The sequence below is a fragment of the Festucalex cinctus genome, chromosome 15 (assembly GCF_051991245.1).
Source record: "Festucalex cinctus isolate MCC-2025b chromosome 15, RoL_Fcin_1.0, whole genome shotgun sequence".
In the NCBI taxonomy this organism is placed as follows: Eukaryota; Metazoa; Chordata; class Actinopteri; order Syngnathiformes; family Syngnathidae; genus Festucalex; species Festucalex cinctus.
Window position 1 is genome coordinate 12,017,466 of NC_135425.1, and position 16,295 is coordinate 12,033,760.

Below are 16,295 nucleotides of genomic sequence, written 5' to 3' on the forward strand. Positions count from 1 at the left end.
GACTAGTGAGGTTACATATATTCTTGTCAAGAAATATTTAAGGTTGACATCCCCTTTAATGCATTTTTTTTTTTTTTTTTTTTTTTGCAGGGAATTCCGAACACCTGTCTGTCCATGTGTCAGATGATGGTGCGCGCGTGCTGTTGGTCACCACAATGGGGAAAGTGTTCCTTTGGGAATGTCCAGACATCGAGGATTTGACGTTGGTGTGCAACGGCTCTGTAACAGGACGCTGGGTGCAAGTACCGCCTCTTCAAGACGCCCCTCTGCCCACTTTGAAGGACAAAGAAGCATCCCAGTGCAGCCGCTTTGTGGTGAACCAGGTTTGCATGCATCAATGCAGTCCCTGATGTTAGCGTGTGTACCTAATGTTGTGACCGCTATGCTTTTAACTTCAGACTGCGGGTGATGTCTGCTTATCGGCATTTGTGTTCACATCTGGGAAGTCGCTAATCATCACCTGTCTCAAAATTCAGTGGATGGATCATTTGGTCTTTGGGTAGGTGGGGAAAAGTTTCCGAGCGGGTCATTTCAAGCAGCGGGGTGGGTTCATCAACATTCCTTTGATTAGGTCTTTGGAATACAGCATACAATGGGCCACTAAGACGTATCCCATGTCACGTCTCACCCCGCCCTGCCAAGCGGTCAAGTCCAGAGGGGCGCTGGTGGTCGACTTCTCTCCCGACGGACAACTGCTAGCTGTCGTGCTGAACCAGCGGCACCCCAAGGTTAGCATCTCCTCCTCCTCTGTCTCATCTTTTGTGAGTTTGCGCCGTAATATCAAAATGTGTTTGTTTTGAATGTAGGCTACGCAGGTTCTATACGTGAGCACACAGAATTTTGTCTCCGTGTCAAGCGGACTTGGACGATGCGGTTGTAAAACAGAGCAGATTCCGTCGAAATACACAAGGTGGATTAACGGTAATGATTTGATTGTGCGCATAACTTGAAAACTTTTCAAACAAATGTGTTTAGGTCATACTGGGTAGGCAGCATAAGCTGGTCACATGACGGCCTTTTCCTGGCCTGCGTTCTGAAGAGAGGCGCTCTTCTGGTCCTGCTTCGTCTTGGCGGGCTCCTCACGCTAACCAGCTCTGGATGCAATATCGACTTTGGACCCGCGCACTTCCTCCCCCTTCACCCACTGGTCATTTACCGGTTGGTCTTCATTTGAATATTCTGCATGATTAGACTAATCCAGGGGTCAGCAACCTTTCCTGTCAAAAGAGGCACTTTAGGCTCAGTGTTTTGTTTTGTTGTCCTTGTGTGGCTCCCTAGTCTTGTCAAGCATTGTCATCGTCCACCTATGTTTTCCTGCCCTTCCTCATGTGTCAACCAATCAGCATCCTCTGCCATTTGTGTCTTGCCCACCTGTGTCTAATTGTCAATTAGTGTATGTGTATTTAGTTTCTTGTCTCCCCACTGTCCGCGTCCATTCATTGTCATTTTCCTCCCGTCATGCTGCCAGTTGTGTTCTATGGCTTGCCTTGTTTTACCCTGTTGGGCTTTGTTGTTTTGGTTTCTTAGTTTGTAGCTCATTTTTGCCTCCTCATCTTTGTTTAATTAAATGCCTTTATTGACCACACCTCTGCGTCCCTGCACCCCCTGACATTGTGACAGTTTAAAAAACTTTTTTCATGTATCTTGCTCTTCTCTTTTTCTGATAACTTAATAATTTGGACGGACAGTTTTTGAATATTTATATTACTTTTTTAAAATGTAATTCATTTAAATATTTTATCTAATAAATATAAATATGTACGATTTCTACAATTTTTTTAAGGAGTTGGACAGAGCCGTAGGTTGCAGACCCCTGGCCTACTCAATTAGTAGTGGCTAATGAAATCAGTATAAGAAATGTTTTTCACCATGCAGAGCTCCAGCCGGGAGAGCAGAGGCCCACCTGTCCAGCTCTAGCGTGTCGGCGCGGGACACCATGAGGCAGCGCTATTCCGTCACGTGGCACCCGCGCCTCTTGTACTGCATCGTGTCCGACGGCTACATGGTAACCGTACTGAGGGTCCTCAATAGGCCTTCTCCCGCAATGCTGGTGAAAGCTCTGTTGGATCACACCAGCAAAGAGCTTCGGAAGGCATGCCAGCTTCTGGATACATCTCAGGTATTCAGGGAGAAACTTTACATGTGAAGCTGTACTAAAAAACTGATTATGGGCACCATGCGGCTATTTTTCTTTCCAATGTCAATCTAACAACTTACTCTTATTTGACATTTTCCTTGGCAAAATTCCCAAATCAATGGAGATATTTTTCGAAATGATACCAATCCTTCATTTTCTCAGAGAATTCAAACCAATCTGAGGTCAAAATGTTCAACATAGTCAGGACGTCTTGGCAACTTTTTGATATTCCAAAAATTCCCCTTTTAACAGAATTACATGCAAACATGGACGTTTTCCAAAGTCTTCCACATTTCTCAACCGATTCAAGTCACTCCAGTACTTTTCTTTGAATTACCATTTTTTTTCATGGCAAAATTCCCAAATGATTGGAGGCAAATGTTCCTAATTGCTGGCATTTGGCCAAAACATTGTACAGTACCTCCAAAATGGGCATTTTTCAGTAGACTTAAAATGGCATGCTCCCCCCCCCCCCCCCCCCCTCCCAATCATTAAATTGCATCCTCAAAGAGTCAAGCCATTTTCAATACTGTTGGTCAATAGTTCCCAAAAATCACACCTGCTCACACGTGTTGACTGACCAAGTATAGATTTTTGAAAAAATATTAAATTTAACAAATTGTGACTTTTGAGGTTTCGGCCCAATGCAAGTGTGATGCTTCCCGCACTCAAGTTACTATTTTATCAGCCCCCTTTATATTAGTAGCAAATGCAGCATTTGTTTACTTTTCAAAGTATTTAATTTCTTAAATATAGGTAAATTTTACATCAGTTCAGTTTAGCATTACGTCGCTGTCCTGTGAAAACACATCAATTTTTTTCCCTTTTTGGGACGTCTGCATCAGTTTCATCCCATAAATGAAAACAAAAAAAAAGTCAAAAAGGAGCATAAGTGTTTTATCTCTTTTCCTACAGAAATGACTTCTATAGTTCATGTTTTGTTTTGCTCGCTCTAGGTATATGTGAAGACGTGTTTGGAATCGTACCTCAATCTGGACGCCAGGTTGTTCACCACGAGTGTGCCTCGTCCCGCAGACTCGATCATATCTGCAACCACGCACGAGTCCACCTTGCCTTTCTTTCTGCAGGACCAGGGCACCTTCAGTGGCACCAAGGAGATGTTGGAAAGAGTCCAGGTTTGTCCAAATGAATTAATTACAGCTCCGTGTTCAGAATATGAATATGAATCAGAATATGGTAGACAAGTTATTCCGTATTTATTCCAGCGGTTTATTTGAAAAAGGAAAACTAGCCGACATTTATTTGTTCCCAAATGAATTACATAATTTGAAATATGAAATAAGATGCTGTCAAAGCCCTTTCTAAATAGGAATTGGTGTCAAGGAAGTATGTTGAATTGGTGGCAGAGCTTGCGCCCTTTCCCTCGTGAATAGCTGTACCGTAATTACTGTACTGAATTAAGTAAAGCATTCCATTAGGTCTGCCTGATTTATGGGAAAAAAAAAAAAATTACAATTGTTTTGGTAATACCGGTAATTGAAATCACGACTACTCAAACGATTTATGTTTGAACATTTTAAAAATATTAAGACAAATAAAATTATTTGAAACACTATAATTATGTAAGTTCCTTTTGGACCAAACAAGATTTATTCATTGAGTTATTTTAAAATAAAAAAGGTGCAAATATATAAATTTAAACAACTCAAAATTAGTATTAATAATATTTTATTTTTGTTTACGATTATGCCAAATATGTAATTGTGGTGAGTCAGTAAAATTGTAATTGAATTTTGATTAATTGCACAGCCCTACATTCCACCATATTTTTCTATCAATGTGATTATTTTTTTTTTTCCAGTCCTTCTTTGAGGACGACTCCGATGTAGAAGCCCCTCCACCTGCTTCACATCTGGCGGATGGCGGACGCATGGAGTTGGCCTCCATGTTCGACACACTCCACGCTTTGGACGCAGAGACCGACTTAACCCAAGACCACGAAGACGACTTTGAGATGACCGTATGTCAACTCCGTCAGAATCTCGGGAAGATCCAGAATGGGCTGTTGACTGCGTGGGCTCTCTGCATGTCTCTGGGAGCGGCGGTGGAAAATCGAGCCTCCTTGCTCAAGGACGCCGTCCCCCGCCTGGCGCAGCTTGCCGCTTTGTTTCACTTGATGCCAACCGACGCTGCCCACTCTGGGGAAAATGGCATCCTGGAGCTTCTCAGAGCACTTTTCTCATTCCTCCCGTGGGATAACGTCCACTTGGATGGACTTCCTGGCTTGGGTCTGGTGGTGGAGCTCAGTGAGCATCTGGTGCACTTGCTGCTCACCCCACCGCCTGAGTCCCACCCATCAGGTCGTGCAGACAGACTATCCGGAGCTATTCTCATACTACAGCTGGCCTCCGATGCCCTTGACTGCGCTTATAGCTTGCAGCAAAGAACCTACTGGTCCTCGGCGGAGAAAGACGCTCAACCTTCAGCTTCGGATGTCTACCATGTGCCACTGCTACAGGATTATGGGGAGAACCAATGTGATATTGTTCAGGGTCTACCCCTACCTCAGCGACCATCCAGCAGGTTTGTTTGTTTTTTCATGACAATATTGTGGGGAGGTTGGCGGTCTAAAAAACACGATATTGCAACAAAATAAAATAAAAAATGCTCATATTGGGGAGATAAGCACACTATTGTGGTTTTGTACAAAATAATAGCAGTGATGGAGAAATAGGCTTGGTCATGTACTCCTATTGGCTGAGTGGCACAAAGTATGGTCTATGTAGTTCACAATGTTTTGTTCAGCTGAATTATGTGGCAATGTTTTGTTTTGTTTTTTGGATGGATGAAAAATATTTGCTGATTTGACTGATTTAGATGAGTGATAACTGCCGTAGTGGACAAAATATTCCTAGTTAAACGTAAACTGCACTAATAAACTAACCACCAGAGGGTGCTACAACTGCACGAATGGAATGCAACCTCACATTTTTAACTCATGGACTCCCAGCCATTTTCACTGAAGCAACCCCCTTTGCTCCCAGCTGTTTTACTGGATTTGGACTGATTTTGCAAGGCCCACAGAATATTGTGTTCTATTGTTATAAAAACATGTAACCTATAGTCTCCCAAAGACGTAGTTATACGTTTTTATTTTATTTATTTTTTTATTTTTATTTTTTATGCTAGAGCATACGGAAGGCTTTGATGCACATTCTCAGCAGCAGTGAACAGGTGAAAAAGAAACAGTAGTAATTACAAAAACCGCCAGCAGATGGCAGTAGAGTATAAAAGATCAACCAGGGTCAAGTTGAAAACAAACTGTTTCCCACAAAACGGAAACGGATGGAAATATGTTTTATTTCCTGATGAAAGAAGATACTTTAATCTTTCTTTTGGTAGGTTTCGTGTGTTTATAGCAAAAGAACACAATATTCTGTGGGCCTTGCACGTTTGTCTTGCACTCCACAAGTTTCATGTTTGGAATTTTTATTTCACATGGCCTCCAGACTGTCTGCAGTATGGCAGTGGGTCTACAAAATCAGCCAGCATTACAAGGAAGACATGCGAGGCCTTAGGGAGGACGACGACTGGGAGGAAGGCGACGAGGAGCAGTTGTCAATCATCACGTCGAAGATACAAGAAGCTGTGCAGGCGACAGGGGAGAAACTTGAAGAGGGTTCTGCACTGCTAAATCACACAGGTAAGAAACAACTCGTACTGTGGCTCGATCAAAGGTGTCAGTATGAGTTTGTGATTAATTCTGAACACAGCTAAATCCTCAGCTAAAAGAGGGTGTGCACACTTATACAACCACAACATCTCAACCACAATCTGAATATGAATCATCTCCTCAGGTGAACAACTATTCCTATGTGGCTTGTACCAAAACAGCTCTGAGACGTGGCGGACCCAAATTTGGGAAGAGAGTAAAAAAAGTAAGTTGTTCATTCTCAAATTGTCATAATATTACAAAATAGTACAAATATATATCTCGCTCTCTTAGGTTGTCATCGTAGCCCCTTCCAGGAAACAAGACTTTGTCTGGCTCTCCTCTACAGCCTGTTGTCCCAGTACCGTTTGAGGGAAGCCGTAGAGTTGGGAGAACACATGGCCCACTTGGCGCTGCACAACGCTGGGCAGAATTATAACCACACAACTTGTACAACAAGTCAGTAAATAGTTGGACAATGGCAGCCACGTTTGAGGCGCATAAGATTAGATCTTACTCTGTGCTCTGCAGCCGACCACATTCTGCCGACGAACCTTCACATCGACGCAGTCATTGCCGTCATTCAGGCTTTGGCGAGGTTCATGGCCTCCTATTTTACCAATCAGCCGCTCAACATCCATCCTGCGCATCATGCGGCCGTCCTGCCGCCGTTACATCTCCCTCATGGTTTGTGTTGTTGTTGTCGTCATGTTTGCGCAGTGATACTACACTACAAATGTGGGTGACCCAAAAAAAAAAAAAAAAGAATATTGAGAAATATCCATTTTGTATTTCTAATCTGAGTGAGCCTAAAATATGAAAATTAGTTGTTTTTAGTTTTTCTGTTAGATTTAAAACAAATAAAAAAGAATAATGAACTAATTGTTTCATTTTTAAAAATTTTGATTACCAATTTAAAATAGGGGAAAAATAGTGTTGTCAAGCAATTAAATTTTTTAAGTAATTGCACAATTTTCCATAATTAATCGCAGTTTAATCACGATTAATCAAATTTTTCTACTTCTGCTTGTACTTTTTTCTCCAAAGTTCGTCACAGACATTTTTGAGTAAAATCTTTTAATGTAAAATCATCAAATAGAATTCCTCTCCCGTAAAATACAAACTGTTGAACAAAATGATAAAAATGGACTCAGGATGTCTTTTTATTTTTTTTTATTTTTTTTTTATTTTTTCCTAATACAAACAATTCTCAAAACTTCTCACTTCCAGGTTTAGTTGTACCCACAAGTTTGGCTGCAGGATATTAGCCATAACAGGAATTAAATAAAATAAATAAAATTTACATTAATCTCCAGAGTTAATGCTTTTAAATAATTTTTTTTAACCTCTTTAAATAATTTAAATTAATCTCCTGTTAATTCTAATAAATAAAATTGAGTTATAACTCTTTAAATAATTTAATCTCCAGTTCATGCTAATAAATTTTTTTTTTTTAACTCTTTAAATAATTTCAATTAATCTCCAGAGTTAATGCTAATAAATAAACTGTAGTTTTTTTTTAACTCTTTAAATAATTTCAATTAATCTCCAGTTAATTCTAATTAAAAAAAAATAAGCTATTTTTTACCTTTTTAAATAATTTAAATGAACCTCCAGTTAATTCTAATAAATAAAATTGAGTTATAACTCTTTAAATAATTTCAATTAATCTCCAGAGTTAATGCTAATAAATAAAATTGAGTTAATTTTTCATTCTTTAAATAATTGAAATTAATCTCCAGAGTTAATGCTAATAAATAAAATTGAGTTAATTTTTCACTCTTTAAATAACCAAAATTAATCTCCAGCGTTAATGCTAATAAATAAAATTGAGTTAATTTTTAACTCTTTAAATAATTTATTCTCCAGAGTTAATGGTTATACATGAAATTGAGTTAATTTTTTGACACTTTAAATATTTTAAATTAATCTCCAGAGTAGGGCTGCAAAATATATCGATATTGCGATATTGGCCCTTGCAATATGCATATCGCAAAGGCACGCAATAAGTTTTAGATGGAATTTTATGCTTTTTATATGAATTTGACCAGTCAGATGCTAACTAAAATGTGCATCGCCATTCAATAGTTGAAAATTATCAAGACATAATTACAATTAATTAACTAAGATTACATGAAGGTTGCTTATTTTGCCCCATGAAAAATGTTTTTCTTTCATTAGGTTACAAAAATGTAATTTCTTTAGGTACATGTTAAATATCGCAATAATATCGATATCGCTATGTTCAGCAAGTATATCGCATATCGCATGTTTTTCCAATATCGTGCAGCCCGACTCCAGAGTTAATGCTTTAATTTAGACAGCCCTAGGAAAATAAAAGATGAAAATTGACAGCAGTGCTATCTCACTTTCGTCCCCAGCCTCAAATGTTGGACGTCTAGTGCAACTGTGCCAGGAGGCCGCGGCTCAAGCGGTTCGCCAGCAGCAGATGTCGGAGAAGTGGACCGTGGACTACTCCCTGGACCTGCTCCTGCTCGGGGGTCTACTCCCCGAGACGGCGTGGCTGGCGCACAAACTCGGGGATTGGAAGACTGCCGCCTCAGTCAGCCTCGCTTACGTGTACTACTGTGACAACCATTTGGACTTGACTCGGTCAGTGTGTGACGGAGTTGTTTAGTGGTCTTTTCACTTTCCTGTGTGTCACTGAGATGCATTTTTTTTTTAACAGGATCAACAAACAAGAGTTTCACCTTCCAAAAGCTTTACTCCCTGAAAGCATTTTCCAGGCGGAATTGCAGTTTCTTCTGGACAATGACAGCGATGAGCACAAAGATAATAATGATACACAATTTGCAGGTTTGTGAACATTACAACTGCAGCCACTTTAATCCATCAATTCACGTGGCTATTTGTTTGACTAGATCCAGTGGAAGGACAAGAATTGGATGCAATGCAGGGGTCCGCCCAAGAGATCCTAAAAGCATCCGTCATCGCTGGTGTGGATGTTCTAACGTCACAATTGACTTCCTTACTGGAATCAGCCAAAGAGCTGTGCTCAGGCCTTTCTGCTTTTGTGCACAGTGGATTGTATTTGCCTTCCCCGCCTCTGTTTTGTCCTCAGCCTTCACCTAACACTCAGGTACTCAACACGAAATGACACGTTCATGTCAGGCTGGAACAAAAGCTCAATTTTTTTCCTCTCACAAAAGTCAGGTGTCCAATTGTAAAATGATTCCTCGTGCGCTAATGTCACAAAAACCCGGCTTATGAAAATAACGTCTATCCATCCATCTTCTTCCGCTTATCCGGGGTTGGGTCGCGGGGGCAGCAGCTTCAGGAGGGAAACCCAGACTTCCCTCTCCCCAGCCACTTCAACCAGCTCCTCCGGTGGGATCCCGAGGCGTTCCCAGGCCAACCGAGAGACATAGTCTCTCCAGCGTGTCCTGGGTCGTCCCCGCGGCCTCCCGCCAGTGGGACATGCCCGGAACACCTCCCCAGGGAGGCGTCCAGGAGGCATCCGAACCAGATGCCCGAGCCACCTCAGTTGGCTCCTCTCAACGCGGAGGAGCAGTGGCTCGACTTCGAGTCCCTCCCGGATGACCGAGCTTCTCACCCGATCTCTAAGGGAGAGCCCGGACACCCTGCGGAGGAAACTCATTTCGGTCGCTTGTATCCGGGATCTCGTTCTTTCGGTCACGACCCACAGCTCGTGACCATAGGTGAGGGTCGGAACGTAGATCGACCGGTAAATCGAGAGCTTTGCCTTTTGGCTCAGCTCTTTCTTCACCACGACGGACCGATACAGAGTCCGCATCACTGCAGACGCTGCACCGATCCGCCTGTCGATCTCCCGCTCCATCCCACCCTCACTCGTGAACAAGACCCCAAGATACTTGAACTCCTCCACTTGGGGCAGGATCTCATCCCCGACCTGAAGACGACACTCCACCCTTTTCCGACTGAGGACCATGGTCTCGGATTTGGAGGTGCTGATCCTCATCCCAGCCGCTTCACACTCGGCTGCGAACCGCTCCAGTGAGAGCTGAAGGCCCCGGCCTGATGAAGCCAACAGCACCACATCATCTGCAAAGAGCAGCGATGCAATGCTGAGGCCACCAAACCGGAACCCCTCCACGCCTCGGCTGCGCCTAGAAATTCTGTCCATAAAAGTTATGAACAGAATCGGTGACAAAGGGCAACCTTGGCGGAGTCCAACCCTCACCGGAAACGAATCCGACTTACTGCCGGCAATGCGGACCAAACTCTGGCAACGGTCGTACAGGGACCGAACAGCCCGTATCAAGGGGCCCGGCGCCCCGTACTCCCGAAGCCCCCCCCACAGAACTCCCCGAGGGACACGGTCGAACGCCTTCTCCAATTCCACAAAACACATGTGGACTGGTTGAGCGAACTCCCACGCACCCTCGAGGATCCTGTGGAGGGTGTAGAGCTGGTCCACTGTTCCACGGCCAGGACGAAAACCACACTGCTCCTCCTGAATCCGAGATTCGACCTCCCGACGGACCCTCCTCTCCAGCACCCCTGAATAGACCTTACCAGGGAGGCTGAGGAGTGTGATCCCTCTGTAGTTGGAACACACCCTCCGGTCCCCCTTCTTAAAAAGGGGGACCACCACCCCGGTCTGCCAATCCAGAGGCACTGTCCCCGAAAATAACGTGTAGACATTTATTGACATTCGTTTTCCTGACAAGAATATTATGTGTGCATCTTTCAGGATTCTGTGGGGACACTGGCACAGCTCGCAGAAGTGGCGACATGTCACAAAGTGTCCGGCATTCTCCAGAGGATACTGCTGCTCCTCAGGTCTGCCCGATGTTGCCACCCTGCTGCTCAATGGTACGTCGGCAGCCTGCGGCGGGCCCGCCACCTACTGCACAAGGTACAGCGTCTTCGGCAATCGATGAAGCTTCAAATAAGTATGCCATTTTAAAACACCTTTTTATTTATTTATTTTTTTTAAAGATCAAAACCAAGTACGCCTACCCGTCATACCCCAAAGAGGAAAAGGCTCTCCCCGAGGGGCTGATGAAGTTTGCCACTCGTGGTGGATTCTTCAAACGGGGCCATAGCAAAGATCTGGATCCTGCTTCAAGTCAAATTATTGGTAAGGCTCCACTTGATACGGCATAAGTCAGTGGTTGTCAGCCAGATGTTTAATTTCTAATAAATTATGTTATGTCATAAGTGCATAACAGTTGTGGGCAATAAAATGGGCATAACTCCTCCCAACGAGCATTGGGCCCATTAAAAGCTTTTATATTGACACCTTCTTAAAATATTTTTTTCAGATTTTTCAGGAAACACAAAAAAATTAACTATTTGCATCATGAGGAGATGATTTAGGCAAAAAAATTGAAAAATAAGACTTGCCGGTAGGAAATTATTTTGAGGGTGACGATATGATTGTGATGTATCATCACATAAATCTGACATCTATGTATTAATGTTTTTCTGGGTTTTTTTTTAAGCAGAAACAAGGTGTATTAGGGGGGAAAGCATATATATCTTTTTAGAATAGTCTTCATTTTTAGTACAATAAATGTCTTTTCCACAATAAAAAAAAAATATATATCATGAGAATAAAGTTGGATTTTTTTAAATTGACGATGACTGCCTTCCTTTGTCAAACGTGGACTTTTATAAACATTGTTCCAATTTTTCTTTGGAAATAAAAGTACTTTATTCTTTCAAAATTATTCTTTTCGACCTCGATAAATTACGTCTGTTCTTGTAAATATTCTGATTAATATTGGTAATTGTTAATATTAGTAATGCGTAATTGGCATGGGGGGAGGGGTGTTTGGAAACATTTCTTATAAGGGGTAACCCAAAAATTTGGAGGTCAACTTTCTGCTCCTGACTATTTCCATCCTCAAGGCTGTTTCAGAGAGCTGTGTGGTTTATGCTGGATGCTTCATGTCAGGGATCAGCTTTCCGTTGCCTGCAGGAGGTTTCACGCTGCCCGAATGCAACAGGTATCACCATAATGTTGGATTGTGTCTCATTAATTCTCTTTTAACTCTGCAAAGCTTTATTTAACATGTTGTTTTGTTTTTGTTTACTTAAAGGCACCTGACATTTCACAAGTGCATTTGACCTGCGTTGACGCTCTTCTCTGGGCCCATCGCTATTTTCCTTTTTGTCAATTCCTCAATGCCGAGGAAATCCTGCAGGACCTCCTGCTCAGCCTGTTGGCCGAATTGCCGCCGCTCGCTTTGGTGAACTGTTTGTTTCTTCAGTGACTTGGAATAACAACAATAAATAAACAGATATTTTGTTTCTCTTCCTCCCTAGGTGGCAGACACGCTGGTACTTGCCTTCCCAGAGAAGGAAGCGTCTGTCAGAGTCTCCCTGCGGGAGAAGTATAACGCGCTGATGCAGAGCTTGAGGCAATGCAGCGTCTTTGGTACATCATTGCCGAACTGATTTATATATAGTACACAAATTGTAGAATGTTGTCATGATGTAGTAAGTTGATGAGTGCAGAAACAGAACCATCATAAACACTCTTCTGTGTTCTACCCTCTAGAGGAGGACAAAGAGCCAGGAAGTAAACCCATGAAGGTTCTGATCCAAGAAAAACTCCGGCAGAGGAGAAAACACCTGGGCCGCTTGCTGAGGCACCTGGCCCCCCTGGAGCTTCAGCTGTGGGAGAAAGACGAGGACGAGGAAGAGAAACACGAGGAGACATCGCGCTCACCGGTCACGAGCGCCAGCACTTTAACCGGCGTTGATGAAGAAAGAACGGAGAGCGCATCTGAGGGTGTCTCGCCTGACCCTCGCATCCCATCCATACCCAGGTAAGCCAGTGTGCAATTAAAGCAGGGAATCCAAATCATTTCAACTGCACCAAATAAAAGCATGAACTAGAAAAAATTGATAAAATGGATTCGCTCATTCACTGCCAGCCCAATTAAAAATGCATCGTTGACGTCTTTTGTCGTCAATGGCAGTGAATGAGTAGTGTTAATTTTATCAGCCATTTTTATATTTAGTCTGTTTCAATCACGCTTGTTAGTTTTTATCAAAATTAGTCAACCTCACCCCATTTTTATTTAGTGAACTTTTTGTCGACTATAAATCTAGCATTTTAGTCTTTTAGTCCAAGAAAACATTTTATTCGTCTAGTTTTAGTCAACAAAAACTCAATGTTTTAGTCAGGACAATCATTTTACCCCTGTATATATATATATATATATTTTTGTCAGCAGATAATGTTGAACATTTCAGATCTAAAACTATTTCACACAAGTTCACACACAATTACAGTGGCTACTATGGCTCCATGCTACGAGCTAGTAAATTAGCCAGTATTAGTTAGCGGTTAGATTAACATTATTGTTGGAACGTTATAGCCGTTGGATTATCGTTAAATTATAACTATTATTTACTTCTTTATTTTTAACCTTTCACCATGAATCCACCTCCTGGCTGTCCCTTGTTATTGTACATGTTGCACTCGCTAGCTGCAGATTTGAAAAGGGGTGTGTCACATCATGACAGTGTCACAGTGACATATTAGCAGAAACAGGATTTTCCAAAAATCATATAATTTTCGTCTCATCTTTGTTTGTGCACTAAAATGTCCACAGATTTTAGTCCAGTTTTTATTAAATAAAGTACATTTTTGTCTCATCTTCATTAGTCGATGAAAATGCATACTGATTTGGTCCCAGTTATTGTTTATTAACTCATTCACTCCCAGACATTTTCAATGAAGCAACCCCCTTCGCTTCCGGCTGTTTTACTGGATTTTGACTGATTTTGCAAGTCCCTAAGAATATTATGTTTTATTGCTATAAAACATGGATCCTAGATTTAAAGTCTCTTCTTTCATCTGGAATAAAAAGTATATTTGTATATGTTTCCGTTTTGGAGCAATTAGCATTAGAATATAGCTAATCAATATTCACATTCCTGTTGAAAAAAAAAAAAAAAAAAAAAAACTTGTTGCAACATGGCCCTGGCTGATCTCTTATATACTGCTGCCACCTGCTGGGCGTTTTTTTGTTTTTGTTTTTTTTTTGGGTAATAACTACCATTGATTTGAGCCACCTCTTCATGTCAGAAGCTGCATCAAACCTTCTGTATGTGCTTCCATAAAAAAAAAAAAAAATATGTAAATATCTTCTTGGGAGTGAAGGACAAAGTATTAAAAAAAACATGTTTACATGTTTTGGGGTTTGAATTAGTTAATGAGGGTTTTAGTCTAGTCTAGTCTAGTATTTGTTTGGTGAAAAATGCGTTTTGGCGAAAATATTCCTGTATCGTTTTCGTTAACGAAATTAACATTGTGAAGGATTCTCTGTGGTGTGACTTATTGCGTTGTCTCCAACAGGAAAGTAAAAATTGAAACAAAGAGCACTGCCGCTCCAACGAAGAGAGCAACAGAGGATGCAGTGCTCCCCTCCCTCCCCATCATTGGCACCTGGGAATTTGAGCTCGACGATGACGAGTACCTCGCCTTTCTCGAGCTTTTCCTCAGCTACATGCTGGAGAAGGACAGCAGCGACAGGGGCGAGCCTCCCTTGCTCAAATCCTTTTGTTCCGATCTACGCGACAGGGAGTTGCACTCGCTCACCTTTGACGTGCTCACCACCGTGCAACGCCGGCAAAGAGATGGCAGGAAACCCTGCGGCGACGAGCTCCCGGTCTTCAGAGCCGGGTGCTGCCGCAGGCCGGTGAAGCACGGTACGACCCCCGAGTTGCACACTTTAGTCGCCTGGAATGAAGCTTGCGAATCCAGAAGCAACCTCTCTGCTCTGTCGGATCTTAAAACAGGGAGGCAAATGGGTTTGTTTAGTCTCCGGCATCAAAAGGGAGACTCCGGTTTTGACGCTAATCAAAGCGTCTTGGGGGAAGCCATCGTGGAACTTCAACACGTCCTGGATTCTAAATTAGAGGCCCAATACCCAGTACTGGGCAGGCTGCTGGAGTGGATGTTGCGCTGGGCCGACAAGAGGGTGCTCCTGGGGCACACCGGCAAGAAGAAGAAGAAGCCGAAGGGAGAAGGAAAATGCGAGGACGGGATAGTCATCCGCGTCAAAACCTCCGCGCCGGCGCTGCTCACTTCGATGAGCCTGCTGGAGAGCAGGTTCGTGCATCTGCTCCGGCCAGGCTGCTCGGAAGAACGGCGGACGCTCACGGCCCCGGTGCTGCAATCCGAGGCGGGAACCAGGATAGAGAGACAGAGCAGCGTTGATGCCGACAGCCCAAGATCAGCTAACACGCCAGTCGCTGAACTGGATCACAACACAGAGCAAGAAGAACTGTCTATGTGGGTTTTTTCTTTCCTCAGAAAAGCCTCACATTTCATCGCACATTTCAGAAACTACAGTAAATACTGTAGAGTAAAACTGACTCTAAACAGAGTCAATTTGGTCCCAGTCTAAATAGAGTCAAATTTACACTTGGAAGACAGTAAAATTAATAACTAGAGCTGTGAGCAACTATAAAGGGCCCTTGTAACCCGGGCCACGTTGGGGTACTTGCACTAATTAATAATAAAAATAATATTCACAATTTTAATAATAATGATAATGATAATAATAATCATAATAATAAAGTCACTCAAGGGTTGAAGAACAAAACCACATCTTCAGTTTGGGAGATCTACTCCATGAGCCATGTAGCTCCTGATGTAATCTTCAGTTTTTGGTCTCCTCTTGAATATAACTAAACAGTAAACAGTAGGAGCGGCATGGCTCAGGTGGTAGAGTGTCGGTCTCCCAAGCTGAAGGCGTTCGTTCCTTTCACTTGTGTAACTTTTTGTTTTCCAATTATTATTTTTTAATTCTCTTCAAGTAGGGCAGCTCGATTATGAAGAAAATATCAATCACGATGAAATCACGATAGGATAATCATTTATTTTATGGTACAAAACAAGAAAATGTTTAAACATAAGACAAATACAATTCTTTCAAACACTAATTTCTAATTACTTTTGGATGAAACATTTATTAAAATAGTTATTTTTTTTTTTTTTTAAAAAGGTGCAAATGTGTAAATTTAATCAACTCAACTCAAAATTAGTTTAATAATTTTTTTTTGTTTTTTTGTTTATGATTATGCTGATTTTGTACTTGTGGAGTGTAATAATTGAGTTGTAATTGAATTTTGATTAATTGTGTGTAAATTTTACTCTATATAGAGTGGGACCAGACTCAGTTTAGAGGAAAATGTCCATAATTGACTGTGTACCATATTAGATAATTGCCTAAATTTAACATTGACGGCTCATCATGACTTGCATGTCTGAGAATCTGCACATTGCATTTCATGTATGTTCTTGTAGTTCTCACATAGACGAACCCGAGGAGCTCAAGTCTGACAGATCGGCTCTCCCCGACGAGCCAGACGAACTCGACCTGAGCGCTCCGATCGCCAACTCCACATCACAGCGACCGCGTTTTGACGATTTGGATGTCACGCCAGAAAAAGAAGGCACAACGTCGCACACGGTCGGTATTTCAGCTGTAATAATAAATCATCGTAACATGTTTT

General features: G+C 42.1%; 2 protein-coding genes across 7 annotated transcripts in view; one reads left to right on the forward strand and one right to left on the reverse strand.

The window, feature by feature from the left end:
• The window catches only part of LOC144002876 (protein FAM222A-like), a 55,479-nt gene that overhangs the window by 37,261 nt on the left and 1,923 nt on the right, over positions 1 to 16,295 (reverse strand). For 2 of the 3 annotated variants that reach the window (XM_077498528.1, XM_077498529.1), the window contains exon 3: positions 3,124 to 3,236. The gene's annotated coding sequence lies outside the window, so the exon portion shown is untranslated. Of the gene's footprint in view, positions 1 to 3,123; positions 3,237 to 5,570; positions 5,745 to 16,295 lie in introns of those variants that run through there. The other variant, XR_013278834.1, reaches the window with a different exon arrangement.
• Positions 1 to 16,295, forward strand: part of cplane1 (ciliogenesis and planar polarity effector 1) — a 31,042-nt gene that overhangs the window by 2,269 nt on the left and 12,478 nt on the right. For 3 of the 4 annotated variants that reach the window (XM_077498524.1, XM_077498526.1, XM_077498525.1), the window contains exons 5-27: positions 91 to 323; positions 399 to 499; positions 572 to 728; positions 807 to 910; positions 976 to 1,158; positions 1,876 to 2,119; positions 3,094 to 3,273; positions 3,960 to 4,681; positions 5,608 to 5,801; positions 5,956 to 6,036; positions 6,105 to 6,269; positions 6,342 to 6,497; positions 8,192 to 8,423; positions 8,500 to 8,627; positions 8,693 to 8,910; positions 10,507 to 10,671; positions 10,755 to 10,896; positions 11,670 to 11,767; positions 11,861 to 12,010; positions 12,087 to 12,198; positions 12,322 to 12,592; positions 14,131 to 15,069; positions 16,087 to 16,242. In XM_077498524.1, the coding sequence (XP_077354650.1) occupies positions 91 to 323; positions 399 to 499; positions 572 to 728; positions 807 to 910; positions 976 to 1,158; positions 1,876 to 2,119; positions 3,094 to 3,273; positions 3,960 to 4,681; positions 5,608 to 5,801; positions 5,956 to 6,036; positions 6,105 to 6,269; positions 6,342 to 6,497; positions 8,192 to 8,423; positions 8,500 to 8,627; positions 8,693 to 8,910; positions 10,507 to 10,671; positions 10,755 to 10,896; positions 11,670 to 11,767; positions 11,861 to 12,010; positions 12,087 to 12,198; positions 12,322 to 12,592; positions 14,131 to 15,069; positions 16,087 to 16,242 (5,131 nt within the window). Of the gene's footprint in view, positions 1 to 90; positions 324 to 398; positions 500 to 571; positions 729 to 806; positions 911 to 975; positions 1,159 to 1,875; positions 2,120 to 3,093; positions 3,274 to 3,959; positions 4,682 to 5,607; positions 5,802 to 5,955; positions 6,037 to 6,104; positions 6,270 to 6,341; positions 6,498 to 8,191; positions 8,424 to 8,499; positions 8,628 to 8,692; positions 8,911 to 10,506; positions 10,672 to 10,754; positions 10,897 to 11,669; positions 11,768 to 11,860; positions 12,011 to 12,086; positions 12,199 to 12,321; positions 12,593 to 14,130; positions 15,070 to 16,086; positions 16,243 to 16,295 lie in introns of those variants that run through there. The other variant, XM_077498527.1, reaches the window with a different exon arrangement.